We start from the raw sequence: 26993 nt of genomic DNA, 5'->3' as shown, positions 1-26993 counted from the left end.
TTCACGTCTTTTAAAAAATTCTGATGTTCAATAGTAAGTTACATCTCACTTTGTTTTAAACACATCATTGAAAAATAAACTACAAACTATAGAAAAATATCTATCAAATAATTTGTTAGTTGGCCAGTTTTTAATAAAACAAATGATAACTGCAATATAAGCTCGAGAAATTTGCAAAAAAGACTGTGTTTCCGGAAGGAGTTTTTGTTCTGAAATAGCTTAAATCAATAAAAAATATTGTTTTACGTAAAAGGCAGTGCTTAATTCAAATTCAAATCAATATCACTTTTATCACCTGTGATATCGGTACCTTCTTGCAAAAAGGTCAAACACATGTTTTTTCGGGTTAGGTAACACAATCCAAACAGAGGTGTCGGACCATGTTCAAATCAGGCACTCCTTGTTTTTTTTATCTTAACATGCTCTACCATTTTACGATCCTTTTTGTCTTTGCCGATGCTCCAAGGGCCGACAAAGTGATTGGTAAAGATAAGTGAACGTCGTTTTCTTCTGTGAGAACACACAGAAAACGCTGAATTTTATTACCATTACAAATGATAAGAGTCATGGTCCAGAGTATGAAATGCTCATTGGGGAGTCATAGAGGTACCCGTTCCTTTTTTCCTAGCTATTTGAAAACTGTTCAATAAAATATTTTGGAAAAATATTTCCTTAAAATTGGAGTACAGGCCTTTGGCACTAAAAACAAAAAATCTAGTTAAAGCATGTTTTAAAATTTATAAATTTTGAATGATTTTTTGAAAATTCGAAAACTGTCAGTTTTTGCCACTTTTTGGAAGTCCCTTCGAATTTTATTGCCTACTCAATTTTAAAATACTAATATTCAAACGTTGTAGTTTTCTCAAAAACTGACAAAAACCTAGTAATTGCCACTTTTTTCAAAGAATACATTAATATGTAGTATAGGAATGGTTTTTTTAAACAATTTCCTCACTGGCGCTACTCCACCTTCAACGAAAAAATTTAGAAACATCGGTCAGACAAAAAAAAAGCTTTTTTTTATTTTCACAAGTTTCTTCAGAATAAATTTTTTTTAAAACTAACAAGGAATTTTCTTTTTTAGTAAACAATATACGAGAAGATGGAACAATAGATTAAAAAAAATATTAGAGTTCATTTTTCTCGGGAAGAAAAATGAGCTTCAAGTTATATAGTTCATAACTTTTTTTGCTGCTTATCGATTTTTCTGAAAAATCTTCCATTTGGCGGTAATTTCAAAATCTTCTGACAAGTCCGAGTATCCGAGCCCAGAGCTCTTTTTTCAGGTTTTGCTTGATTTCTTTTCTTTTTATCATCCAAAAAAATTCGAAAAAAAATTTAAAAAAAAAAAGGTTTTTTGCCGAAAATTATTGATTTTTTTGGACAAAAATTATGCGATCGGGTTGAGTAATTTTTCTATTTGCAAATCATTTAAATTCAGATTTTCTATTTCAAGAAATTATCAATAGATTCAAAAAATGGTCCAAAAAATTTTTTTTCCACCACCACTTAATTGCGCCTTTTTTATACAAAAAATAAATAATTTTCTGCAAACAAACTTTTTAAGATGATTTGACAATCGACAAAATAGTGTTTTTGAACGTTTCAGAAAAGTTTAAAATACACTTTTTCCAAAAATAATTTTGTAATTTATATATTTTTTTAAAATTAAATTTCAACTCCCATTGGCTCCAACATGTCTGCCCCCTCAATACCCAATTCATCAAAAATCGCAGACAAATTTAAGTAGGTTGTATAATCATAAATCGTTGGGCCTAATGAGTTGAAGAAAACGGGAAATGGAAGTGATAGAGCGGAATTGTTGAACTGAAAAATGAGTGGAAAATGGAAATGTTTACGAATTTTATTTTAAAAAAAATCTAAAAAGATGAAAAAAATGCATTAAAATTTTTAATTTATTCTATCGGTATTCGAACATTTGACAAAAAATATATTTCTTCTGAATGCAATTTCTCGTTATTTTTTTTGAATTTTTACTTGAATTTAAAAATTTCAAACTTTCTCATTTTTATCATTTTGATGGAAGTTTAATTAAGAGCATAAAGCGCGGATTGAGGCGGAAGGCAGGCGGAGGTCGCCTTAAGGCCAGGCAGGCGTCTTCACGCCTACATGGAAGCCCAGGAAAATACAAAAAAGTCTCCAACCTCTCCGACACGGAAAAGCTGAATATAGGTGTTTTTTCAAAATTTTGAACCGCCATAAAAGCATTTAATCCTTTTTTTTTTTGAAAAGTTTCATTCTGATTTTCCAGAAATAAGTTTCTAGAATTTCAAAGGGCCTAAGCTCAAGCCTAAGTCTAAGCCTAAGTCTCACGATAGTTTTAGGGTCTCAAATTTAAATAAAAACCTGTATCTAAAAAATCAAAACTGTTCTAAAAAAGCACCCCCTGCTCTACTTTGACAGCCTAAAACTCGGTTCGCTTTGGTTTTATCAAACAATTGCAAACGGACAAAATAAGTGCAAAGTGTTTCCCTATATTTTGGTTATTGCAAATTTTTTGGTAAAACTGAAGACAGCCGAGGTATAAGCCGCCACGTGGTGTCAGGCTGTCCCATTACGGTTTGATCTACAAAAAATGCGGTAATTTTTTTCTCAAAAAATGTGACGTCAGCACGTTCTTAACCATGCAAAATCAATTGAGAACTCTGCCGCATTTTTTGGTAGATCAGCGTAGATCAATCCAAAATGAGACACTCTGGCACCACGTGTGCGGGAAGCTTAAATACTCAAGCTTCAGGGGGTTTTTTAAATTTCAAATCTAAATCCTCTTGACAAGAAAAATAGAATGACCAGAAACCGAAGCGAGAAAAAAGAAAAAAAAGTGGCGACCTCTCTTTCTCTCTTCCTGTCCATTGACTAAAAGGCAAATCGGATCGGAAGGTAATCCAGTCGTAAAATTGGTGGAAGGTTTCCTATACTAAAATTATATCATAGAATACGGAGTGCAGGAGGTCGGGTTTTTTTTTCAAATGAATTGATATAATAAAATTGAAAAAAAAACGCTCAAATTTTGTATCATATATATGGGAATAAAAAGTTGATATTTGTCAAAATCATGGAATTTGCTTTTCCCTTGCTTTTTGCACTCAACTTGTCTCTCCTATTCATTCTCTGTTCCCCGCCCGCCCCGCTCCTCGCCGCCCAATTCGTCAGAGGGGTACGGTAGACAAGTGGGTGGAGCGTGCGTGTTATGTAGTGTCCTCCTTTCTGCTCCTCGGCCTCATCACCTTTCACGGCCCCCCGCCCCTTATTCTCTTTATAGTCTCTTTGGTGTTTTCCAACACAAGGGGGAAAGAGGAAACACCTTTTTAATGCGTTTATAAAACTTTTTTAGTGCTCTCTTAATCTTTATTACTTGTCTCGCATGCATGTTTCAACATTTATGTTATTTATGTGCCCCCCCAGCTTTTATTTTATTACCCTCAAAAGGTTTATGAGGTTTAAAATTATTTTATTGGTGCTTAAGGTTTTGATTGCCGCGTTTGTCGCCGATAAATAATAATTACTGTTATAAGCTTATTTACTAATTAATTAATTTTCCGCGTCAAAATCCTAAATATATCGTAGCTAAAGCTTTATATCTAGTTAGTATGGCCCCCCATCAATCGACTTTGTCGTCTTATATTTCAGCGGTTTCATAAGATTTTTGATACCTTCAAAAACCAGAGCATAACTATAGATTTGAAAAAGATATTGTCGTTCGAGTTTTTGACATATGATCAAAAAGAACCGAGATATAAGCGTTCAAAGTCGAGTGAGGGGGGCCGTACTAATAGGAAATATACGGTAAATGACTACTGTAGCTCTTACAAGCCGTGCTAAATTCATTTCAAAAATCGAGCCCGTAAATCGACACAAGTGCTACAGTAGTGTTCAAATATAAGCTTTTTAAATTCTCGTTTTTCTTTTCCTTACTTTTTCAAGCTCAATCTCGCAAAGTGCTCAACTTTCAGGTTCAAAAACAGATCTCCAAACCCAAATAACTCCCCAAGCTGCTCATATATGGAATGATTTCGGTGATGCAACAAATGATTAATAACGACTCTCCAGAAGACTCTAAAGAATCTATCACCTCTGTCCAACAAACTCCATTCTTCTGGCCAAGTGCTGCTGCTGCCATACCGTCGATACAAGGAGAAAGCCGTTCGGAAAGAGAATCTGAAACTGGGTCGAGTCCACAGCTAGCGCCGTCTAGGTTAGTGTGAAGTTGATTTGGCAAATGACATCTATCATTTTCAGCACAGGAATGGTTATGCCTGGAACAGCAGGGATGTATGGGTTCGGACCAAGTCGAATGCCAACTGCCAACGAGTTTGGAATGATGATGAACCCGGTCTACACGGATTTCTATCAAAATCCGCTGGCCTCAACTGGTTGGTACTCATACGGACAACCGTATCAATTCACAGCTAACTACTCCATTCCAAGTCTCGATGGAAATTTAAGTGGTTAGTTCCAACATCTCACTTCTATTATGTCATTGTGCTCTTCCATCTGCCCGCCCACCTCCGCATTCCTCGCTATCACTAGCTTTGATCTTACCGCCGCGAGTTGCAAGGGTAGGAGAACACGGTTTTCTGCTCCGTAACTCGGAACTTTCTAAAAGATCATAAGTCAATTCGCAGCCTATTTGGATCTCATTCCTTTCCTTTTCCGCATAACAATCATAAAATTATTAATTACCGTTGAGACCTCCCCCACCCATAAATTTCGCCTCGCCCTTGCCCAATTAGTAATCGATATCAAATCACACACGCGCCTTCAATTCCTACCGTACCACTTTATCTTCCGATCATCTCTTTTTTTGTTCGTCATTCTTCCTTATATAGAATCTTCTTCATTTTTTTGCCCCCATACAGTAATCGGAGAGTGCACTCTCCTCGCGGCGCCAGCGGCGACCCTTTCAAGTTGTATATGTGTGTGTGTGTGTATCGACGACGTGTATAAACACGCACTGGCGACACTCTTTTTTTTTTGGAGAAAAGGCAAAAAAGGAGAGGAGAAGACTATATCGATAACAGACACTTTACATCAGTTTTATGGTACGGTAGAGAAGGGGCAAAGTGTCAGAAGCTGTGGTTCTAATTATACCAATATCGATTTTTTGTAAGGTATGCCGTATTTTAATGTCTTATGTAAAACGTAGCTTTTAGGATTTAGGTTTTTTTCCTGAACTCATTTAAGTTTATATATTAGCTATTTTCGCTTTTACGGTGATTTGCTTGAATTGCTCAAACAAGTATAGGTAACTCGAATATGATAACTGCTAGCAAAAAATTTCCAACTAACAAAATGTTGCTGTTGATTTTTTCCACATCCTTGATATTGCCATAATTACATAACTTTGTTTACAGCAACTGACATCCGGCGGGACTGTTTTTTCTTTAACTAGAATAGAATTACTAAGTACCCCATGACTTTTGAACTAGGTGTGTATAGCAGTTTATACTACCGTATATTTCCTATTAGTATGACCCCCCCCCCTATCAATTGACTTTGTCGGCTTATATTTCAGCGGTTTCAGAAGATTTTTGGTACCTTTAAAAACCAGAGCATAACAATAGATTTGAAAAAGATTTTGTCGTTTGAATTTTTGAAATATGATCAATCAAAGAGAACCGAGATATAAACGGTCAAAGTCGAGTGAGGGGGGCGCCATACTAAAAGGGAATATACGGTGCACTTTCAGATTTTTTTTAATGCTGGAAGTTGTGAATCACCATTCTCAAATAAAAAAGATCAAAAACCAGTGTAATAGAATCTCAAATCTCAAACCTCCCAGCAACAAATCAACAGTCTATAAAATAACTCAACTTGGCGCCTTATGGTACTTTTCGGGGGGGCGCTATACATGTCCCTATCACTCATTCACAAATTGCCTTTTCGCCCAAAATATTTCGTTTTTCTCCCCGTCTCTCTCGCTTGCTGTGTGTTATCTCCATTTTCGATTTTACGACTCCGTGTGGCTGCTTGGCTTCGTCCCGCTCCCCGTATTTGGAGAGGCAGAGAGACTCTCTTTTTTGGCGTCACGACGACTGCTGCGCAAATTTTCGGATTAAAAACAGCGAGTGGAGGGGGGGGGCAGCCCCCATTTCAATTAGGGGAAGGACAAATTGAGATACGGTAGTTAGGGATGGGCGAAGATGAGGGAGAAAGAGCTGGATGGGGATACGACAGACATGTTGGAGCCTTCTTTGGAATGTTCTTTTGGGATCGGGAAGGGCTATTCTAAAGGTACATAATGTTTTTCTCAGTGGGTCTCGCTACGGCGTCCGTAGTTTTTTTTTATCGATTTTAGTGACACGTATTACTAAAACTAAAAGCTGCTTGTCATGTTGATATAATGCGGAATTCGATATCGAGATTAGCGGGAGAAAGAACTAAGGACTTTAAGCGACTTTGAGCACTTTTTGAAGCATCTAGTAACTTTCTCTATTAGTATTGCACCATATTGTTTAATTTTGAAAGCTTATACCCGAGAAGTGGTACCTTTACGCAGTTTGTCTACCGTATACCTGGCAGTTTGGGTGCGTGTTTCTCAAAAACGGATGGTTCATTTAAAAATTTTTTAATCAAGTTACAGTATTCACAAAAAATTCTAAATTCATTAGGCCAAAGTTTTTTCCTTATAACGCGTCCAATCCGGGTTATGCACGGTGTTCGATGGAGCGCATTTCCACGGATGTACCATTTGCCGTGCCGTGAAAATATTACACGTGGTGCCAGACTGTCCCATCACGGTTTGATCTACAAAAAATGCGGTAATTTTTTGCCCAAAACAAAAGTGACGTCAGCACGTTCTGCGCTTCTCATACTCCCGCATTTTTTGTAGATCTACGTAGATCAAGCCGAAATGAGACACTCTGACACCACGTGATATTACAGTTACGCTAAATTCTGAGAATGCGTGTTGCACAACATATTTGACGCGCATAATATCTCGTAGCGAAAACTACAGTAATTTTTTAAATGACTACTGTAGCGTTTGTCTCGATTTACGTGTCTTCAGAATTAAGTGCAATACTATTACGATAATTAGAAATCTTTAACGCAAGTTTTAGTTTTGAAGAATCGTCGAAGCACCCACATTTTTTGATGTTCCTTTTTTGATTCGATTATGGAAATGATTCACGGCTATGAAAAATGATGTTCTAGAAAAATGACATTCCTGACTAAAAAGTACCGTAACCCTGCTCTAACTTCCAACAGCTTATCCCTTCTCTCTCTGATGCCAGATGTGATCTTCATCTTCTTCCGTATCCTTTCGGCAAGTTGTTCATTTGAAGTTCAAAGTGTATGCCGACCGGGTCCCAGTGTGAGGAGTAGTGTTGTCTAGAATTTTATGACGCTAGTTTTATAGTCGACGACGACGGCGTGCCACTTGCCTTCTCCTACAAATTCTTTGCCCTTCATTGTTTTTTGTTCTGATTTTTTGAAAGATAAAGTACTGTACACTGTACACTTTCGGGTTTTTTTGAATTTTGAAAAAATCGATTCTCAAGTAAGTTTCACAGCAAAAAAGGGTAACTCTATGGCATGACTGAAATGGCAAAGTAAACACCTTTAGAATTCGCAAGCGTAAACTGAATCATCAAATTCAATAAATCGTAAAATGTTGTATCAATAGGGGTCTAGGAGGTATTGTCCCCGTCAAGGATCATCATATATCAAATTGTTGTAAATGGGGAGGATTAGGATATAACAGGTAAACGGAATATGTTGGTATTAAAAGGCCTAAAACATTTACGTAATCTCCGAGCAGAATAGAAGAACACCTGGAGAAACGGGCATGCAAGAAGGCTATAAAATCATCCTGTTGTGGGTAGTTGGCAGATGTTCCCAGGAATTTTGGAAATTTTTTTTTGTAGAAGAGTCCGAGACGTAGTTAGTAATAGTTGAGTAGATCTTCCTTAATTTACTCAAGTTATCAGTAGAGCACGTTTGTATTGATGTACCAGGCGCCCTGCCGTGAGTTATTAGGGAAAGACAAAATTCTGAGAATGCGTATTGCGCAACATATTTGACGCGCAAAATTTCTCGTAGCGAAAACTACAGTAATTCTTTAAATGACTACTGTGGCTTCTTCATATTATTTTCTCATTTTTTGCTCAATTCATTTCAAAAATCAAGCCCCCTGTAGTTTTCGCTACGAGATATTTTGCGCGTCAATAATTTTGAGTTTTGTAATCAGGTACTTTCCCGGAAATTCTTCAACTGTTTGAATTCATATGTCCTTAAAAAGTTGCATAAATTTCACGGAAAACGAGTTAGAGGCTGCCCATCAGGGGTTTGCGGCAAATTTGCCGAAATTACCGTTTGTCGAGCTAGGCAAAATTTGACAATACAATTTTGACCAAAACACTTGATTTTGTCCTCCAAAAATTTAGTAAATTGACACAAAATTAAAAAATTATATCAAAAAGTATCACATTTTTCTGAGCTTAATAAACACGGCAAAATTGCCAATTTTGCCGAATTTGTCTTGCTCGGCAAATTTTGAGATTTGCCGCACAACCCTGGCCCCCCCATATGCTCAGTTTACCGTAATCTAGACAGCTCCTGGCGTCGCCGTCCAATTAATTAGAGTTGAAAGGGACCGGCATGTGTGTCTGCCCCGGGCCTTCTATCCCGAAAACATGGCCCACCCCAATTTTACGACTGGAACCTCCCCCCACCTGCTCTCAGTCTGTGTCATCACACAGACGTCTCAGAATATATATATGCTCCATCTTGTTTTATAGTTATTGATTTACTGCAATCAAAATATTTTATTTTCAGATATCACAATTCCAACGACGGCTGGAAGCAGTGCGGCAACAACTCCGAACGCTGCAATGCATCTTCCGTGGGCAATCTCACATGACGGGAAGAAGAAGCGACAACCGTACAAGAAAGATCAGATATCAAGACTTGAGTACGAGTATTCTGTCAATCAATATCTCACGAATAAGCGGAGATCAGAACTCTCTGCACAATTGATGCTTGATGAGAAGCAGGTCAAGGTCTGGTTCCAGGTATGTTATAGGCAGTATTCAGCGGAAAGTCTAGAGATCATAAATGTGAATTTTTATCTAATGTCCTAATGAAAAAAATTCCAGAAATTTTGGTAAATTCCCAAATTTCCTCATTTTTAAAAATTAATTTTGAGCTTCTCTGGATTTTCAAAAAACGAACATCTGAAAAATACTAAATTTCAATATTTTGAACATTTACAAGGTTTGGGCACTAATAATTGAAAAAATACAATATTTAGCGCCAGCCAAAACGAACTCGAAAAAATTGAAAAATTTTTTAAAATTTCCAGAAAAGTTTTGGCAAAATGCCAAATATTTAAACCTGTTCCGACCTCTAGAATGTTTTATAGGAATTTTTTTGGCAGACTTCCAAAATTATGACTTTCAAAAACTGAGTAATTGTCACTTTTCAAACTTGTCAAACTTGTCAAAATTTTCAAAATTTTTTTGGAAAAGTTTTGCTATCATTTTGGCACCACTGGAGTAGTTTTTAACAATTTCCTCACTGGCGCTAATCCATCAATAACCATACTTTAAAAGTTAAAAATTACTTTTCAGCACGTGGTGTCAGAGTATCCCATTTCGGATTGATCTACGTTGATCTACAAAAAATGCGGGATAAGAGGCGCAGAGTTCACAACTGATTTCACATGGTTAAGAACGTGCTGACGTCACCTTTTTTTAGGAAGAAATTCCCGCATTTTTGTAGATCACACCGTAATGGGACAGCCTGGCACCACTTTTTGTAGCCACACTTTTTTGAACTAAAGTAACATTCGTAATTAATTATCAGAGTGCAAATAAATAAGTTGGACATTTGTGAATTCACGTAAAAATGGAAATGTGCAAAAAGGAGGCAAAAGGTGAGCAGGTTTCAGGCAGGCATCAGGCCTTGAAACCGCATCTGCCTACCATGAGAAATAATTGAAAACTTTAGAAACCTGAAACCGCGCCTGAACATTGTCAAAAACCGTAAATATGTTGTTTTGTCTAAACTCCAACCATTTTAACATTGCATGAATTGTTTTGCTTTCTCTTAACTTCACTGTTTCAGAATCGACGAATGAAGGACAAGAAACTGCGTCAACGACATTCCGGGCCATTCCCCCACGGTGCTCCAGTCACTCCGTGCATCGAGCGATTGATCAACTGATTTTCTCTATTTACACAAAGTGTTCTAACTAATGATTTTTTTCTGATTCTTATTCATTATTCAATTTGCTCTCTTCTCTCTCAATTTCATAATTTTTGTCCCAAATCTCGTTTGCACAGGGTTGTGTTTTTAGCCCATTCTTCGTTCTCTCCAACCGGTACCTAGACACCGTTCACTATATTTTTTCCCTTATTGTTTGTCGTCCTCTTTGACTCTTTTTTCGATTCAAGTTCAACTTTCTTTTTCCTTTTTCATGATTTAATAACTCTTTTTTTTCAATTGGCAAGGCACCCATAAAGTTGTTTCGTTTTTCTCTGTACGTGTATGTCTGTCAGTGTATCCTGTACTTCCTGTACTACTTGCTCCTCCGTCGAGCCGATGTTCGTTCTCTACCCCCCAGCAATGCCACAGAGAAAAGCACCACTTTTGGGTCTTTGCCAAACCTGTTTTTGTTTTCCGCTAACAACCTCGTTTTACCCCCGACCTTACCACTTTTCTTTAGTATCTCTCCCCGCTGAAACCCCAAAAATAGTGCTTTTCTTGCAGGCTTGCTCACGGTAGACAACGCCCGAACATCAGCGAGCTCCCGTCATCATCCTAATGATTTCGGTGATGCAACAGATGATGAACAATTCTAATATGCCACCCCCATTTGTGAAGAGCTCTGATTCTCATGAAACTCATGATGAATCACCGACGTCTCCGTTCATTAAACGTTCGGATTCTCCTGCAACAACGTCTTCGGCGGCAGCAGCAGCAATGCAACACAACTTTTGGTCGACAAGAGCTGCACAACTGCAGCAATCTGTATCTGGATCATCTGGTGTTTCTAGTGGTTCCAGCAGTTCTGCATCGAACAATTTATCAAGGACACAAGCGGACAATCATTCGGAACGAGGATCCGACACTGCTTCCAGTCCTCAGGTTGCACCACTCCCAACGAGGTTTGTTAAGTATTTTAAATATCGCGGTCAAGTGGAAACTTTTTAATTTTAACTAGAATACAAATTTGACAATTACCACAACTTCGGCAATAGATAGCCAAATTTTTGCCCATTTCCATAAGCATGAAGTTCCTAAACGCCTAATTTTCTTTCGGCAACTTCAGCGGCCGGCCCCGAAAAATTTCGAATTATAAATAGCCTTGATAATCAGGGGTGGGCGGCAAACGATTTTTTACGGCAAATCGGCAAATTGCCGGAATCAAAAATTTCCGGCAAATCGGCAAATTGCCGGAATTGAAAACTTCAGGCAAATAGGCAAACCGGCAAATTGTGGTTTTGCAATTTTTTTTTCGAAAATTCAGAGTTTCAATTTTAATGGGCAAAATTTTACGCATTCTATGAATGCTCCTACATTTATTTTGAAAATCAAAAAAGCCGGCCACTCGGCAAATTGGCAAATTGTCAGAATCAAAAAATTCCGGCAAATTGGCGAAATTGTAACTTTCGGCCTATCGGCAAACCGGCAAATTGTGGTTTTGCACATTTTTTTTGGAAATTTCAAAAGTTCAATTTTAATGGGCAAAATTTTACGCATTCTATGAATGCTCCTACATTTAATTTGAAAATCGAAAAAGCCGGCCACTCGGCAAATTGGCAAACCGGCAATTTGCCAATTTGCCGATTGCACAAAAATTGCCGAAATTTTTTCGAAAAATTGGAAGCTCGGCAACTTTTAGGCTGCCAGTTGTCGATAGTTGCCGATAGTTTTCAGAAGTTATTGAACTTTCTGAAAATTTGTTAAACAGTGTCAACATTTGTCGAAAGTGGTCGATAGCTGCGGATAGTTTTCAAAAAATGCCAAAAATTGCCAAAAATTGCCGATAGTTACCGAAAATTATTGATTTGTTTTGAAAAGTAGCCAAAATTTGCCGAAAGTTGTTTTTTTTTAATTTTAAGATATACAAAAAATACCCCGACATTATAAATTTCATATTCTTAATTCAATAAGTACACGTAGTGCCAGACTGTCCCATTACGGTTTGATCTAGAAAAAATGCGTGATTTTTTTTGCCCAAAAAATGTGACGTCAGCACGTTCTTAACCATGCAAAATCAGTTGAGAACTCTGCCGCATTTTTTGTAGATCTACGTAGATCAAGCCGAAATGAGACACTGTGACACCAAGTATGTGTTCTCAACACAAAAACCAATAAAATCAATTTCAGCAGTGGTATGTCAATGCCAGCAGCGGCTGCAGCCGGAATGTACCCATTCAATGCTGGTCGATTTCCAACAGAGTTTAATATGATGGTTAATCAATCAATGTACAATGATTTCTATTCAAATAGTCTTGCTGCATCTTCTTGGCCATACTCTTATCCACAACAATATCCGTTTGCAAACTACTCAATGCCAAGTTTAGATGGAAATTTGAATGGTTTGTTAAAGTTTTTAAGCTTTTGAAGTTTTTTTGAAAATTTTTATTTCAGACGGTGGTCAACTAGAATGGACGTCCTCTTCACACGCAATGCGTAAAAAGAGGAAGCCGTATACGAAAGCGCAGACATTGGAGTTGGAAAAAGAGTTTTTGTACAATACCTACGTCAGTAAGCAGAAGCGGTGGGAACTTGCAAAGTACTTGCATTTGACTGAGCGACAAGTCAAAATTTGGTTCCAAGTGAGTATTTTTGGCTTCCATGGTAGGCAGGCGCGGCTTCGGGGCCTGCCTGAAACCTGACCGCCTCTTTTTTGCATTTTGACGTGAATTTTCAAATTTCAAATGTGATGAAAATAAAATTAATAGATGAAAAAGCGCAGATTGAGGCGATAGGCAGGCGAAGGTCGCCTTGAGGCCAGGCAGGCAGGCAGGCTACACGGATGCCCTACTTATTATTAAGATGTTTCATTCCAAATGGACAATTTGATTCAATAATCGTATAACTGCGTGTATCAGAAATTCTGCATCTATTGATTACTAAGAAAACACTAGATTCCGAGGATGCGTTTTGCGCAAAATATCTCGTAGCGAAAACTACAGTAATACGGGCTCGAGTTTTAAAATGGATTATTAATTTATCGATAGAATATTATTATTAAACAAAAGAAACAAATTAATATAGCTCACGTGGTGCCAGGCTGACCCATGACGGTTTGATCTACAAAAAATGCGGGAATTTTTTGCCCTAAAAATGTGACGTTTGAACGTTCTTAACCATGTAAAATCAGTTGAGAACTCTGCCGCATTTTTTGTAGATCAACGTAGATCAATCCGAAATGGGACACTCTGACTCCACGTGATAGCTGTCACAATTCAAAAAAAAAGTTAGTTTCGAAAATTGAGCTCGTAAGTCGACACTACAGTAGTCATTTAAAGAGTAGTTTTCGCTATGAGATATTTTGCGCGTCAAATATGTTGTGCAATACGCATTTTCAGAATTTTGACTTCCAGTAATATTTATATTATTTTCAGAACCGACGAATGAAAGATAAGAAGCAAAAGCAACGAACATCTGGAGATCCAACTGGAATGCTGATGCCACCTGGATTGGATTAACTCGAAATACTTTATTGTAATTGCCCCACCTCACGCGGTGCCTTTCTGTCCCATTACGGTTTGATCTACAAAAAATGCGGGAATTTTTCGCCCAAAAAATGTGACGTCAGCACGTTCTTAACCATACGAAATCAGTTGAGAATTCTGCCGCATTTTTTGTAGATCTAAGTAGATCAAACCGACATGTGACACTCTGACACCACGTGCCACCTGGGTCTAAATTTGCCAAAAACCATACCAACTTGAAATGTTTCCTGAAAAGTTTTCTGTTTCCTTTTAGGTGAATATTGAACTTCTTTTTTTTTCTTCCATCTCTCTCTCTCAACCTTAGCTCAAATGTTCTACTTCATTATATCACCACCATTGATCCGCATTTAATAAATTCAATTTACCGGTACAAACTACTTTACTCTCCTCAATATATTCCCTCAATAATCTTTTTTTTAATTTTAACTTTTTTTTGTATCGGATTTTCTGAAAAAACAAATTTTTTAAACAGTTTTTTTGAATCTTTCAAAAGTTAGATTGTGTTTCGCCATTTACACGGATTTCTGGCTTCCCTCATAAATTGAAATGGAAGAGTTTGCCGAACTAGGCCATTATGGCTCGGCCACATCTGGGGTAGATTTACGGTGCGTTGCGTGTCGCGTCGCGGCTCGATTGTAAAACTAAATGTAATTGTCCGTGTGGAGTACACGACACTTTTCCACGCGTTGTCCGACAGGCGATTGTCAATGGAGCGCGAAAAATTCAATGAGGAAGGCCAGAACCCCGTGGTGGACCTAAATTTTCACAAATTTTGAACAAAATGGGCCTAAATATTCACAAATTTTGAGCAAAATGGGCCTAAATTTTCACAAATTTTGAGCAAAATGGGCCTGAATTTTCACAAATTTTGAACAAAATGGGCCTTAATATTCACAAATTTTGGGCAAAATGGGCCTAAATTTTCACAAATTTTGAACAAAATGGGCCTAAATTTTCACAAATTTTTTAGTAAAACGGGCCTAAATTTTCACAAATTTCTGGTCATAATGGGCCTAAATTTTCACAAATTTTGAGCAAAATGGGCCTGAATATTCACAAATTTTGGGCAAAATGGGCCTGAATATTCACAAATTTTGGGCAAAATGGGCCTAAATTTTCACAAATTTTGAGCAAAACGGGCCTAAATATTCACAAATTTTGAGCAAAATGGGCCTAAATTTTCACAAATTTTTTAGTAAAACGGGCCTAAATTTTCACAAATTTCTGGTCATAATGGGCCTAAATTTTCACAAATTTTGAGCAAAATGGGCCTGAATTTTCACAAATTTTGAACAAAATGGGCCTGAATATTCACAAATTTTGGGCAAAATGGGCCTAAATTTTCACAAATTTTGAGCAAAATGGGCCTGAATTTTCACAAATTTTGAACAAAATGGGCCTGAATATTCACAAACTTTGGGCAAAATGGGCCTAAATTTTCACAAATTTTGAGCAAAACGGGCCTAAATATTCACAAATTTTGAGCAAAATGGGCCTAAATTTTCACAAATTTTTTAGTAAAACGGGCCTAAATTTTCACAAATTTCTGGTCATAATGGGCCTAAATTTTCACAAATTTTGAGCAAAATGGGCCTGAATTTTCACAAATTTTGAACAAAATGGGCCTGAATATTCACAAATTTTGGGCAAAATGGGCCTGAATATTCACAAATTTTGGGCAAAATGGGCCTAAATTTTCACAAATTTTGAGCAAAACGGGCCTAAATATTCACAAATTTTGAGCAAAATGGGCCTAAATTTTCACAAATTTTTTAGTAAAACGGGCCTAAATTTTCACAAATTTCTGGTCATAATGGGCCTAAATTTTCACAAATTTTGAGCAAAATGGGCCTGAATTTTCACAAATTTTGAACAAAATGGGCCTGAATATTCACAAATTTTGGGCAAAATGGGCCTAAATTTTCACAAATTTTGAACAAAATGGGCCTTAATATTCACAAATTTTGGGCAAAATGGGCCTAAATTTACACAAATTTTGAGCAAAACGGGCCTAAATATTCACAAATTTTGAGCAAAATGGGCCTAAATTTTCACAAATTTTTTAGTAAAACGGGCCTAAATTTTCACAAATTTCTGGTCATAATGGGCCTAAATTTTCACAAATTTTGAGCAAAATGGGCCTGAATTTTCACAAATTTTGGGCAAAATGGGCCTAAATTTTCATAAATTTTGAACAAAATGGGCCTAAATGGCACACATTTTGTTAGCAAAATGGATCTAAATTTTCACAAATTTCTAGCAAATTGGGGCTAAATTTTCACAAATAAATCAATAATAATTTATAGAAGAAATAAGCTGCTGCACAATTGCATAATAAAAAAAACCGGCACACATTTCAGACGATTTGATAGGAGAAGAGACAAAAAAAAAGAACTATTTGGAGGGGGGGGGAGGGGGTGCATTTTCACAGAAAATTTCAATACACAAAGCAAAAACGACCCGTTACGATGCCAATTATTTTAGAGAAGAAGAACGGGGGGGGTGGTTGAACAGTAAATGTGATGATCAGAAAATTGATATCGAATATATTTAATTGCGTATATCAGTCAATAGTCAATATTCAGCTTTCACAGGAATACGAAAATTCGACAGCGGCGCTTTCCGATAGCTCATCCATCGAAGTTCGTCGAGAAGTGTAGTACTCGTACGGTGTCTCTTGCTCTTCTTCCACGTGCATTTTAGATTGCACAAATCGATGAGCCCACTCCTCGTACTCGGGATCCACGTCGCCGAGATTCTGGAAAAATGGGGAAAAATGTTAAAAATTTCATTTAAAGGTGGGGTAACGAAATCTGAGAATAATTTTTAATTGACAATCCAAATTTGCCCCTGAATCCGAATTTCGATGTGAAAAAAAATCAGAAAAATTTCCCTGTTTTTATATTTGAGCTTGAAATCGCGAGATTCATTTGTGCACCCATGTGCTTTTTCAAATACGCGCCGAAATAAATTATCCTTGGAGCGCGTTTTTGCCTCATTTAATTTTCTCCATATATTTTTTTTTCAGTTTTTCAGCTATTTTCATTCGTTTTTTTATATTATCGGATTTTTTTTCAAAAATAAATTCTTTCGTGCCAATGTAGCTGAAAAACTGAAAAAAAAAAATAAATAGAGAAAATTAAATGAGGCAAAAACGCGCTCCAAGGATAATTTATTTCGGCGCGTATTTGAAAAAGCACATGGGTGCACAAATGAAATTTGCGATTTAAAGCTCAAATATAAAATCAGGGAATTTTTTTGAATTTTTTCACATCGATATTCGGAATCAGGGGAAAATTTGAAGTCAATTAAAAATATTTCCCAGATTTCGGTACCCCACCTTTAAATAGATTTTTTGAAATTAAAACAAAAATAAAAAAGATAAGAAAAAATGTAAATTTCTTCCAAAAATCCAGAATTTCAAGCTATTTTTCGGAAAATCAATTTTTTTTTTCGAAAGCTTACCACCATCCATTCGTCATTGAGAAGCTCACCGGCTGAATACCGATGGAATGGATCCGTATGAATGAGACACATTATCAGATGTCGCACTGACCAAGAGACCTGAAAAATTCGATTTTTTTAATGCTCCTGCTTCTATTTAAACGATCGATCCGTGAATTTTGCAAAAAAACAACAAAAAAAAAACTGCAGCGCCGCACAGAAATAGAGGCGGAGCTTAATTTCGCAAAATGAAAATTTCCGGCAAATTGGATAACCAGCAAATCGGCAATCTGCAGATATTGAAAATTTCCGGCAAATCGGCAAACCGGCAAATTGTTGGAATTTGACATTTCCGGCAAATCTGATACCCGCCGGCAAACGGTAAAACGGCGATTTTGCCGAAAATGAAAATTTTTGGAAATGGACAAACCGGCAAATTTCCGGAATTGAACATTTCCGGCAAATCGACAATTTGCCGTAAATGAAAGTTTCCGGCAAATCGGCTAAACCGGCAAATCGGCAATTTGCCGAAAATAAAAGTTTCCGGCAAATCGGCAATTTACCGAAAATGAAAATTTTCGGAAAATCGGCAAAACCGGCAAATTTCCGGAATTGGACATTTCCGGCAAATCGGCAAACCGGCAAATTGTTGGAATTTGACATTTCCGGCAAATCTGATACCCGGCAAACGGCAAAACGGCGATTTTGCCGAAAATGAAAATTTTTGGAAATGGGCAAACCGGCAAATTTCCGGAATTGGACATTTCCGGCAAATCGACAATTTGCCGAAAATGAAAGTTTCCGGCAAATCGGCTAAACCGGCAAATCGGCAATTTGCCGAAAATAAAAGTTTCCGGCAAATCGGCAATTTACCGAAAATGAAAATTTTCGGAAAATCGGCAAATCGGCAATTTACCGAAAATGAAGGTTTCCGGCAAATCGGCAATTTACCGAAAATGAAAGTTTCCGGCAAATCGGCAAAACCGGCAAATCGGCAAAACCGGCAAATCGGCAATTTACCGAAAATATGAATTTCCGGCAAATCGGTAATTTGCCAAAACAAAAAGGAAGAACCGTGCTGCAAAGTTGCCAAATTACGCTCCGCCTATTTTTTGTGTGCGGTTTTTTTTTGTTGCAAAATTCCCGTTTGATTTAAGCGTTTAAAAAAATCAATTTTCGTCTAGAATTTGAGGAAATGATTTTTTTTTTGAATTTTTTGACCAAATTTGGCAATTTCGTGCGAGAACTCAGTATTTTCTGAAATTTTACACTTTTTTCCAGGAAAATTGCTCAAAAAATCAAATTTTTTTCATCGGCAAATTTTCCCGTCGTGCACTCACATCATCCCAAGATGGTGATGGGAAGCTGAATTCTCCGCTCATAATCGCACTGAACAAGTCTTGCTCCGATCCATCAGAGCTCTGGAATGGCGGAAACCCGACGAGAATCGCATAGAGAATCACTCCGGCAGCCCAAATATCAACTTTGCAGCCGTACCCCGTTTTGTTGAGTACTTCCGGGGCAACGTAGGTCGGCGTTCCACAGATTGTTGATAGAACTCCAAAATCTTTCGGCATCTCGGCGGCCAATCCGAAGTCTGCGAGCTTTACTCCGAGCTCACCAAACTCGTCTTTCACGATCTGAGAGATCATAATTAAATCACTTTTTTAGAGCACTAAATATCAGAATATATATTTATTTTTTTCAATTTTGCAAAAATGTTTTTAAAAAATTAGACAACTATTTTATTGAGTTCCCGCGCAAATGAATTACCTAATTTTGACTTCAAAAAATCTCGAAAACTGCCTGAAATTTACTTTTTTCTGGGAAGTTTTGAGATTTTTTACAATAAAAATATTTTTCTACATTTGCTTTTTTTTTTAAGTGGAGTAGCGCCAGTGGGAAAATTGCTTTAAAACATGCCTATGGTACCACAATGACCGAATATCATGATAAAAAAATTCAAAAAAATTTTCTAAATTTTATATGATTTTTTGCAAAATTGAAAAAATCTCTTTTTGCCCGAATTCCTATTTGATTTTCCGCCAATTGGATTTGTTCGGTGGAGCGCGCTTGCACGTTTTTAAATTTATTCATTTTATTTTTTGTTATTTTCCACCGATCTTTAATGTTTTCGGTGTATTTCTGCTTGAATTTTAGAGAAAAAGTCAAAATAAATGCAAATTTTCGATTAAAAAGCACGCTTACAGGCGTGAATCAGAGAAATTAATAAATTCAGGTTCGAAATCGTTTAAAAGCGTCATTTTTTCATTTTAACGCCTCTATTTTGCATTATTACAGGCGTTCAAATGAAAAAAATGACGCTTTTAAACGATTTCGAACCTGAATTAATTAATTTCTCTGATTCACGCCTGTAAGCGTGCTTTTTAAACGAAAATTTGCATTTATTTTGACTTTTTCTCTAAAATTCATGCAAAAATACACCGAAAACATAAAAAATCGGTGGAAAATAACAAAAAGTAAAATAAATAAATTTAAAAACGTGCAAGCGCGCTCCATCGAACAAATCCAATTGGCGGCAATTCAAATAGGAATTCGGGCAAAAAGAGATTTTTTCAATTTTGCAAAAAAAAATTTTAAAAATTTAAAAATTATGTGCACACATTTCATGAAACACCTTCCGTTGAGAAAATTGTTTAAAAATCGAGAATTTCACATAATTTTTTTTTTTGCAGAAAACCGTCTGAAAAATAAGACAAACGGGGTTTTTTTCTATATAAATTTAGTTTTTTCGAATCAAAAAAAAAAAAACAAAAAAAAAATTTTTTCCAAAAATGTCATGTTTTAGTTGGTATAAATAAACAAAAATCGAAAATTGTTTGTTTTTCTGTATTTTTTTTGTTTGAAAAATTTTTTTGTGGCATCCCTGGTTGGTATTTAAAAAAATTACCAGCAGATTTTCCAGCTTCACATCACGATGCACGATTCCCAGCTCGTGAATATATTCAAGAGCTTGCCCGAGGCACGTCATCATTCGAACAGCATCTCGTTCAGGAACACGACGAACAATTCGCAGATGTTCGAATAGATCACCCATCTGGAAAAATCAAATTTTTTGTTATTTTAATTTTTAAAAAAATCTTTTTTGGCTAAATTTGAATTCCCTCCAAACGGAGAACTCTCCCCGACCAATCAGCACCTTCGAACTCCGCCCCCACTCAATCTGATTGGTTCAAAAGTGGGCGGTGCGAATCGCTGATTGGTCGAGGAGAGTTCTCATTTTGTTGGAGGGATTGCAAAATTGATAAAATTTTTCGTTTCAAAAATGGGACTTTTCATTTTCGATTTTTTTTTTCAATTTTTTATAGAATTCTGTTTAGGATTAAAAATTTTTTTTTTTCAATTTTCATAGATTTTTTTCCAAATTATTCTTTTTTTTTGATTTTTAAAAGAAAATTTCATCGCTTTTTTTTTCAATTTTTTATAGAATTCCTTTTAGAATTTTTTCAATTTTTTTTAAATTTTCATAGATTTTTTTCCAAATTATTCATTCCTTTTTTTCGATTTTTTAAAGAAAATTTCATCGCGTTTTTTTAAATTTTATATAGATTTTTTTAGAATTTTAATCGATTTTTTAGAATTTTTTGCCTTTTTTTAAAATTGATTTTCAGAATTTTTCAGAATTTTTTGCCTTTTTTTAAATTTTTTTTATACAGTCCTCATTTTTGGCGGGGATTCAAATTTAGTCAAAAATCGAAAATTTTTCGTTTTAAAAGTTGGATTTTTCATTCGTTCGCGATTTTTCGTCGTGGTTTCTCTGAATTTATTCAATTTTTTTTTTGGATTTTTCAAACAAACCTCAATCAACTCGAGTGACAAGTAGTAGGAATCATCGACAAACCAGTGATCATAGAGTTGAACAATGAATGTATGATCGATTTTTTGAAGAATCGCCAGCTCCATCTCAATTAGATGCTCTTTTCCAATCACATTTTCTCTTGCGATCACCTTCATCGCTTTACGATCATCGTTGTTTGTTCTGGAAAGTGTTAGAGATTAGTAGGTTGTAGTTCGGCAAATCGGCAAATCGGCAATTTGCCGGAAATTTTTCAAATCCGGCAATTTGCCGATTTTGCTGAATATAAATTTGCCTGAAGTGTTTAGAGGGATTTTTTAAAAGACGGAAACACTGAAAAATGTGCCTTTTTGAAATTTTTAGAAAAAATGGGCAAATATCACATTTCGCCAAAAATTTTCGGAAATTGCCGTTTTTCCGGCAAACCGGCAACTTGCCAAATTTGCCGGAAATTTTCATTTTCGGGACATGTACAGTTTCACAAATTTTCGGAAATTGCCAGTTTTTCGGCAAATTTGGCAAATCGGCAAATCGGCAATTTGCCGGAAATTTTTCAATTCCGGCAATTTGCCGATTTGCCGATTTTGCCGGATATCAATTTGCCGGAAGTGTTTAGAGGGATTTTTTATAAGACGGAAACACTTAAAAATGCGCCTTTTTGAAATTTTTTGAAAAAATGGGCAAATATCACATTTCGCCAAAAATTTTCGGAAATTGCCGTTTTTCCGGCAAACCGGCAACTTGCCAAATTTGCCGGAAATTTTCATTTTCGGGAAATGTACAGTTTCACAAATTTTCGGAAATTGCCAGATTTTCGGCAAATTTGGCAAATCGGCGATTTGCCAAATTTGCCGGATATTTTCAATTCCGGCAATTCGCCGATTTGCCGGAAATTTTTAATTCCGGCAATTTTCCGGTATGCCGATTTGCCGCAGAAGTTTTCAAATCCGGCAATGTGCCCATTTGCCGGAAAAAATCTTTCCAGCCCATCTCTGGCTAAACCTAGAAGCTTCAATTTTCAATTTCCAGATTTTTTTCAGAAAAATACTTCAAATTTTTGGCTATTTCTCTTTTTTTATAAGAAAAATATACAAAATTTCTATAACTTCTTTTTTATCGATTTTTCGAGAGTGTTTTTTTTAATTTTCCCAAAAATCTCATTTCCAGGAGCTATGTATAACAATTGGTTTTTTTATATTTTTTCTGTAATTTGAAACATAATTTGTCATATTTTCAGACATTTTTCCGCAAAAAAAAAATCAAAAAATCAAGTTTTCTTCCCGTAAAAATGCCTGAAAATGCCTGAAAAATATAAGCGGATAAAGAATTTTTTTCAAATTTTTTTCAAAAAAAAAAAAAAAAAACGAAAAACTGATTTTTTTTAAATAAAAAAAAACCACGAACTTATCAATAACTTCATAGACAACAGCCGTATTTCCATCTCCAATGAGCCTGACAAGCTGGAATTTTTCGTCAAGAAGAGGTGGAAGCCGTTGCTGATCTTGATCCGGAATAACACTTCCAGATCGATCGTGACGTAGTGATTCGTTACGATTTGGCATTGTTGAACGGCGGCTTGTTCTGGAAATATTTAACGTCATTTTATATATATGAAAAATGAAAGTTTTTGGTTTTTTTTTTTAATTTCAAAAAATTTCAAAAAAATTTTTTTCGATTTTTCAGAAAAAATGAATTCAAATTTTGAGACCATTTTTTAAAAAGCACTTTTTTTTTTATTTTTCGAAAATATTTCGCTACTTTTTTGGTCCTTTCAAATAAAAAAAATATTGCGGTTTTTGAGCGGAAAATTCACAATTTTTCATCGATTTTTTTGGAATATTCTACAGATTTTTAAAATTTAAATTTAAAAAATTAAAAAATTTCATAGATTTTTTTAAATCTTAATCGATTCATTTTCATCAGTTTTTTTAGAATTTAACAAAAAAAAAGAAGGAAAATTATCGATTTTTTTAAACGAATTTTAATAAATTTTTTGGAATATTTCATCGATTAAAAAAATTCAGCAATTTTTTATCGATTTTTTAAAAATAAATTTCATCGATTTCAAGATTTTTTCTATTTTTATCGGTTTTTTTTAAAATTTTCATCGATTTTTAAAACTTTTAATCGATTTTTTAGAATATTCTATGGATTTTTTAAAAAACATTTTTCAACTCAGATTTTTCGTGTCGAGACCCTAATTTTGACCAGAAAATCGCCGCAACAAAACCTCCTCATATTCGACGACGTTCCCGATCCAACAGATTTGTGCTCTTCCGAAGCCACAAGTAGATCATCGGCAGCCATTTTCTCATTTCCACCATACGCAACGAATACATCATCGTCTCGGAAAAAATCCTGTAGACTGAGAACAGGCCGTCCGGATAGTGTGAATAGTTTTCGAATTGCTCCAGAATCGAGCTTCACGACAAATGTCAGGTCACGGAGCACTTGGTCGAAGGATCTGGAATTTTTTTTTTTTTGGGGTTTTAAGTTTTTTTTTGGGACAAAATTTGAAAAAAAAAACGAGAAAATTAAAAATTCCCACTGCGACCAATCAGCGATTAGCTCCGCGCCCATTTTTCAACCAATCAGATGAAGTGGGCGGGGAGTTCTCTTTTTGGAGGGAATATAACCGAATTTTCACCAACCAATCAGCGCCTTCGAACTCCGCCCACTCCATCTGATTGGTTGGAAAGTGGGCGGAGCTAATCGCTGATTGGTCGCAGTGTAAATTGGGTTTTTGTGTTTTTTTTGGGAAAAAATTCGAAAAAAAAACAAAAAACACCGATTTTTTCCAATTTTAGACAAATTCCCACTGCGACCAATCAGCGATTTGCTCCGCCCATTTTTCAACCAATCAGATGAAGTGGGGGGGGGGGGGGGGGGGGGGTTTCGAAGGCGCTGATTGGTCGGGTAAAGTTTCATTTTGGAGGGAATTCAAAATTGATTGTTTTTTTCGCTTTTTTCCTATTTTCGTAATGAAAAAAAATTTTTTTTTTGTAAGTTGCGACGGTTCAACATTTTTAAGAAAAAAGACAAAAAATTCAAAAAAAATCTGCGACCAATCAGCGATTAGCTCCGCCCACTTTTGAACCAATCTGAAGAAGTGGGCGGGAGTTCTCGTTTAGGCATCTTCAAACTCCGCCCACCTCACCTGATTGGGCGAAAAATGGGCGGAGCGAATTGCTGATTGGTCGCAGAAAAATTCGAATTTTTCGTTCTTTCGCATATTTTTTTTTTGAATTTTTTGTCTTTTTCATTCAAAATTTTGAATCGCCGCCACTTTTTTTGGTTGAAAAATAATTTTTTTTTCCTTAGGAAAATAGGAAAAACGCGAAAAAAACAATCATTTTTGAATTCCCTTCAAAATGAGACTTCACCCGACCAATCAACACCTTCGAACTCCACCCACGTCGCCTGATTGGTTGGAAAGTGGGCGGCGGAGCGAATCGCTGATTGGTCGGGGCGATTTTTTGCTCTCACCTCGCCGTCTTCTTGTTCAACAAATGCCTACTAATCCGCCTTGGCTTCACCCCATTCCGAATAACCTTGATAATTCGTGGAAACACGAAATCCGTATTCTCATGACACGGCTCTACGACACTCAACGCCAGCTTCTTCGTCTCCAAGTGTCGATTGTATCGATTGGCAAGTGTCAGACGCCAACTTGGCTCGGCGGCTCTCGAATAATCGACCGGTTTGAAAGCGTCGGTACTCGAACACACATAACCACCGCCGTCTTCGAATTGATCTACGGAAGTGATGCGTTGAGCGCCGTCGATCGTGAAAATGTGACGGATTCCGTGTGGAAGAGCCGTCGAGTCACAGATTACAGTTTTCATCAAATCTTCCATAAGTGGTTGCATACTCTTCACCCGGTCACTTTGTAAAGCATACTGAATCCCTTTGAAATATTGATCCCCATTTCTATAGAACCGGAGTCGCTTGGCTTTCAGTAAATGCGGATACCCGGATGGCCCGATTCGACACCTCCGCTGCATTTCTGAGACCATATCCCTGGACTCTGCGAGCTCATCTCCATTCGTTCCCTCGGTTTCCATGGCACATACGGATGACGTCATTGACGCTTCCGCAGTGTTCGTGCCACTATTCGGCATGCTTCCCTGGGAAATTGCCGTTGGGAAGACGCTTGTCTGATTGAGATTAAGAGTCGATGCTCGTGGAGTTGTCAGTGTTTCTTCACTGATCACTGCGGTCTGATTGTGATGAATATGATGGTGGAAGTGTTGTTGAGGAAGATGCGAGAATCGACGATGTGCGGAGGATGTTGATGGAGCAGATGATGATGGACTGATCTTTCTATGAACAACTGGAGATGATGATGATGTCAAGACTGCGGAGAGAGGACGTGTCGAATGAGGGAGATGGGCTGGAAATTAGGATTATATTACACGGGAACACAAAAAAATATTTAACGCGCAAAATATCTCGTAGCGAAAAGAAAACTACAGTAATTCTTTATATGACTACTGTAGTGTAGATTTACAGGATCTCGATTCTTTAGATTCAATTATTTTCGAATAGTGATAACGATCAAGGGTGTCGGTTTTTTCGATTTTTGAAAATCGAAAAATCGATATTTCGAAATTTTTTCGATTTTTTAAAAATTCGCTTAAACTTTGATCATTGTTCTTATTTTTAGATGTTCTTTATCATGAATATATAAACAAAATTAGATTTTTAAAAAATCATATCTTATGGGTAATTTTCTGAATTTCGGAAAATAGAAAAATCGAAAATTTTAGGGGCCGCTTTTTCCGGCAAATCGGCCAATTTGCGGAAAATTTAAAATCCGGCAACTTTCCGATTTGCCGGAAAATTTAGGGGCCATTTTTTTCCGGCAAATCCGGCAATTTGTCGATTTGCCGGAAAAATCGTTTTCAACAGTCTGACGGTATTAATCATTTTTTAATAGCTTTTTACAAATAAAAATGTCTCTTTTTTCAAGTTTTCAACTCAGTACTATTGAAATTAAACAATCTATCCGTGAATTTTGCAAAAAAGCAGCATCGCACCGAAAAAGAGGCGGAGTGTAATTTCGTAATTTCGCAACCTTGCGGCACGGTTTTTTCTCTATTTTTTATTTGTCTTTTTTCGAATGAAAGTATTACCCAATTTACTTATTATTAGATTGTGAGGATATTTCATGGTTGTAAAAAAAATGAAATTAATCGAAAAAAAAAATTCAGAAAAAAAGGAGAAAAAACCGTGCCGCAGGGTTGCAAAATTACGCTCCGCCTCTTTTTCTGTGCGACGCTGCTTTTTTGTTGCAAAATTCACGGATTCATCATTAAAAAAAACCATATCCCGTAAGCTGAAGCAAGCAAGCCACCAACGGGGAAATTCAAGCCAAACACTCAATTCTTACGTCGTTTGAATCGTGGAATATTCGACGTTTTTCCAGCAGCGGAAACCCTCTTCGATACACGTGGCAATGTGTTGGCTCCATTCATAGATGCTCCATCCGATCCTCCAGCTTCAGATCCAGGTGGTGGTGGTGGTGGTGGTGGTCTAGCAGTTGTGTCGTTGAGCTGCCACGCCGACGTTTGTGGCATCGTTCGAGTAGAGATAGTCTAACACCGAAAAAAAACACCAAATTAGCGATAGTTAGGCGCAACCACGAGAGGAGGACGGAGCGGTGTCAGGCCGTCCCATTACGGTTTGATCTACCAAAAATGCGGGAGATGAGACGCAGATTTCTCAGCTGATTTAGCATCGAATGAGAGTGTACTGACGTCACATTTTCCTGGGGGAAAGTTCCCGCATTTTTTGTAGATCAAACCGCAATGAGACTGCCTGACACCACGTGGGGATATACCACGTGGCAACAGGCCGTCCCATTACGGTTTGATCTACCAAAAATGCGGGAATTTTTGGCCCAAAAAATGTGACGTCAGCACGTTCTTAACCATGCGAAATCAATTGAGAAATTTGTGTCTTTTCTCCCGCATTTTTTGTAGATCAAACCGGAATGGGCCTTGGATATGAAAAAGAGA

At 36.7% G+C, this 26993-nt stretch overlaps 3 protein-coding genes across 6 annotated transcripts; 2 read left to right on the top strand and 1 right to left on the bottom strand.

Moving 5' to 3' along the window:
* Positions 1 to 3974: 3974 nt before the first annotated feature.
* Positions 3975 to 10498, top strand: nob-1 (Homeobox protein nob-1; the record flags this gene model as incomplete). Of its 3 annotated transcripts, NM_001383007.2 has the most annotated exons (4): positions 3975 to 4216; positions 4261 to 4469; positions 8800 to 9035; positions 10090 to 10498. In NM_001383007.2, the coding sequence occupies 4 exons, from the start codon at positions 4029 to 4031 to the stop codon at positions 10186 to 10188; spliced, it is 732 nt and encodes a 243-aa protein (NP_001369824.1). The 3 variants fall into 3 exon arrangements, 2 of the variants coding, with proteins under 2 accessions (NP_001369824.1, NP_001367008.1); NR_147825.1 differs by having other exon boundaries at positions 4029 to 4216; positions 8800 to 10188; NM_001379944.1 differs by lacking the exons at positions 3975 to 4216; positions 4261 to 4469 and having other exon boundaries at positions 8856 to 9035; positions 10090 to 10188.
* Positions 10499 to 10734: 236 nt separating this feature from the next.
* php-3 (Homeobox protein php-3) lies at positions 10735 to 14073 on the top strand. The gene is made up of 4 exons (NM_067172.7): positions 10735 to 11132; positions 12358 to 12569; positions 12622 to 12809; positions 13602 to 14073. Exons 1-4 carry the CDS (start codon positions 10789 to 10791, stop codon positions 13683 to 13685), a joined length of 828 nt encoding a protein of 275 aa, NP_499573.1. The 5' UTR covers positions 10735 to 10788; the 3' UTR covers positions 13686 to 14073.
* A 2147-nt stretch (positions 14074 to 16220) lies between these two features.
* On the bottom strand, positions 16221 to 26578 carry zyg-8 (Serine/threonine-protein kinase zyg-8; the record flags this gene model as incomplete). 2 transcript variants are annotated; one of them, NM_067170.8, is made up of 9 exons in its annotated part: positions 16221 to 16470; positions 17178 to 17276; positions 18497 to 18796; positions 20068 to 20214; positions 20976 to 21156; positions 22378 to 22554; positions 23204 to 23437; positions 24460 to 25366; positions 26366 to 26578. In NM_067170.8, the coding sequence occupies 9 exons, from the start codon at positions 26550 to 26552 to the stop codon at positions 16294 to 16296; spliced, it is 2409 nt and encodes an 802-aa protein (NP_499571.2). The 2 variants fall into 2 exon arrangements, with proteins under 2 accessions (NP_499571.2, NP_001427166.1); NM_001440214.1 differs by lacking the exon at positions 26366 to 26578 and having other exon boundaries at positions 16294 to 16470; positions 24460 to 25094.
* Between the last annotated feature and the right edge of the window lie 415 nt (positions 26579 to 26993).

Source organism: Caenorhabditis elegans, chromosome III (assembly GCF_000002985.6).
Source record: "Caenorhabditis elegans chromosome III".
Taxonomy (NCBI): Eukaryota; Metazoa; Nematoda; class Chromadorea; order Rhabditida; family Rhabditidae; genus Caenorhabditis; species Caenorhabditis elegans.
Note: the sequence above shows the minus strand (reverse complement) of the source record. Positions and strands in the feature narration are given on the sequence as shown.

Bases quoted from the DNA above. Each gene is read 5' to 3' on its own strand.
- php-3 (NM_067172.7), top strand. From the start codon at position 10,789: ATGATTTCGGTGATGCAACAGATGATGAACAATTCTAATATGCCACCC. The intron at 11,133-12,357 runs GTTTGTTAAGTA...AATCAATTTCAG, and splicing joins GTTGCACCACTCCCAACGAG to CAGTGGTATGTCAATGCCAG. The intron at 12,810-13,601 runs GTGAGTATTTTT...TATTATTTTCAG, and splicing joins AAGTCAAAATTTGGTTCCAA to AACCGACGAATGAAAGATAA.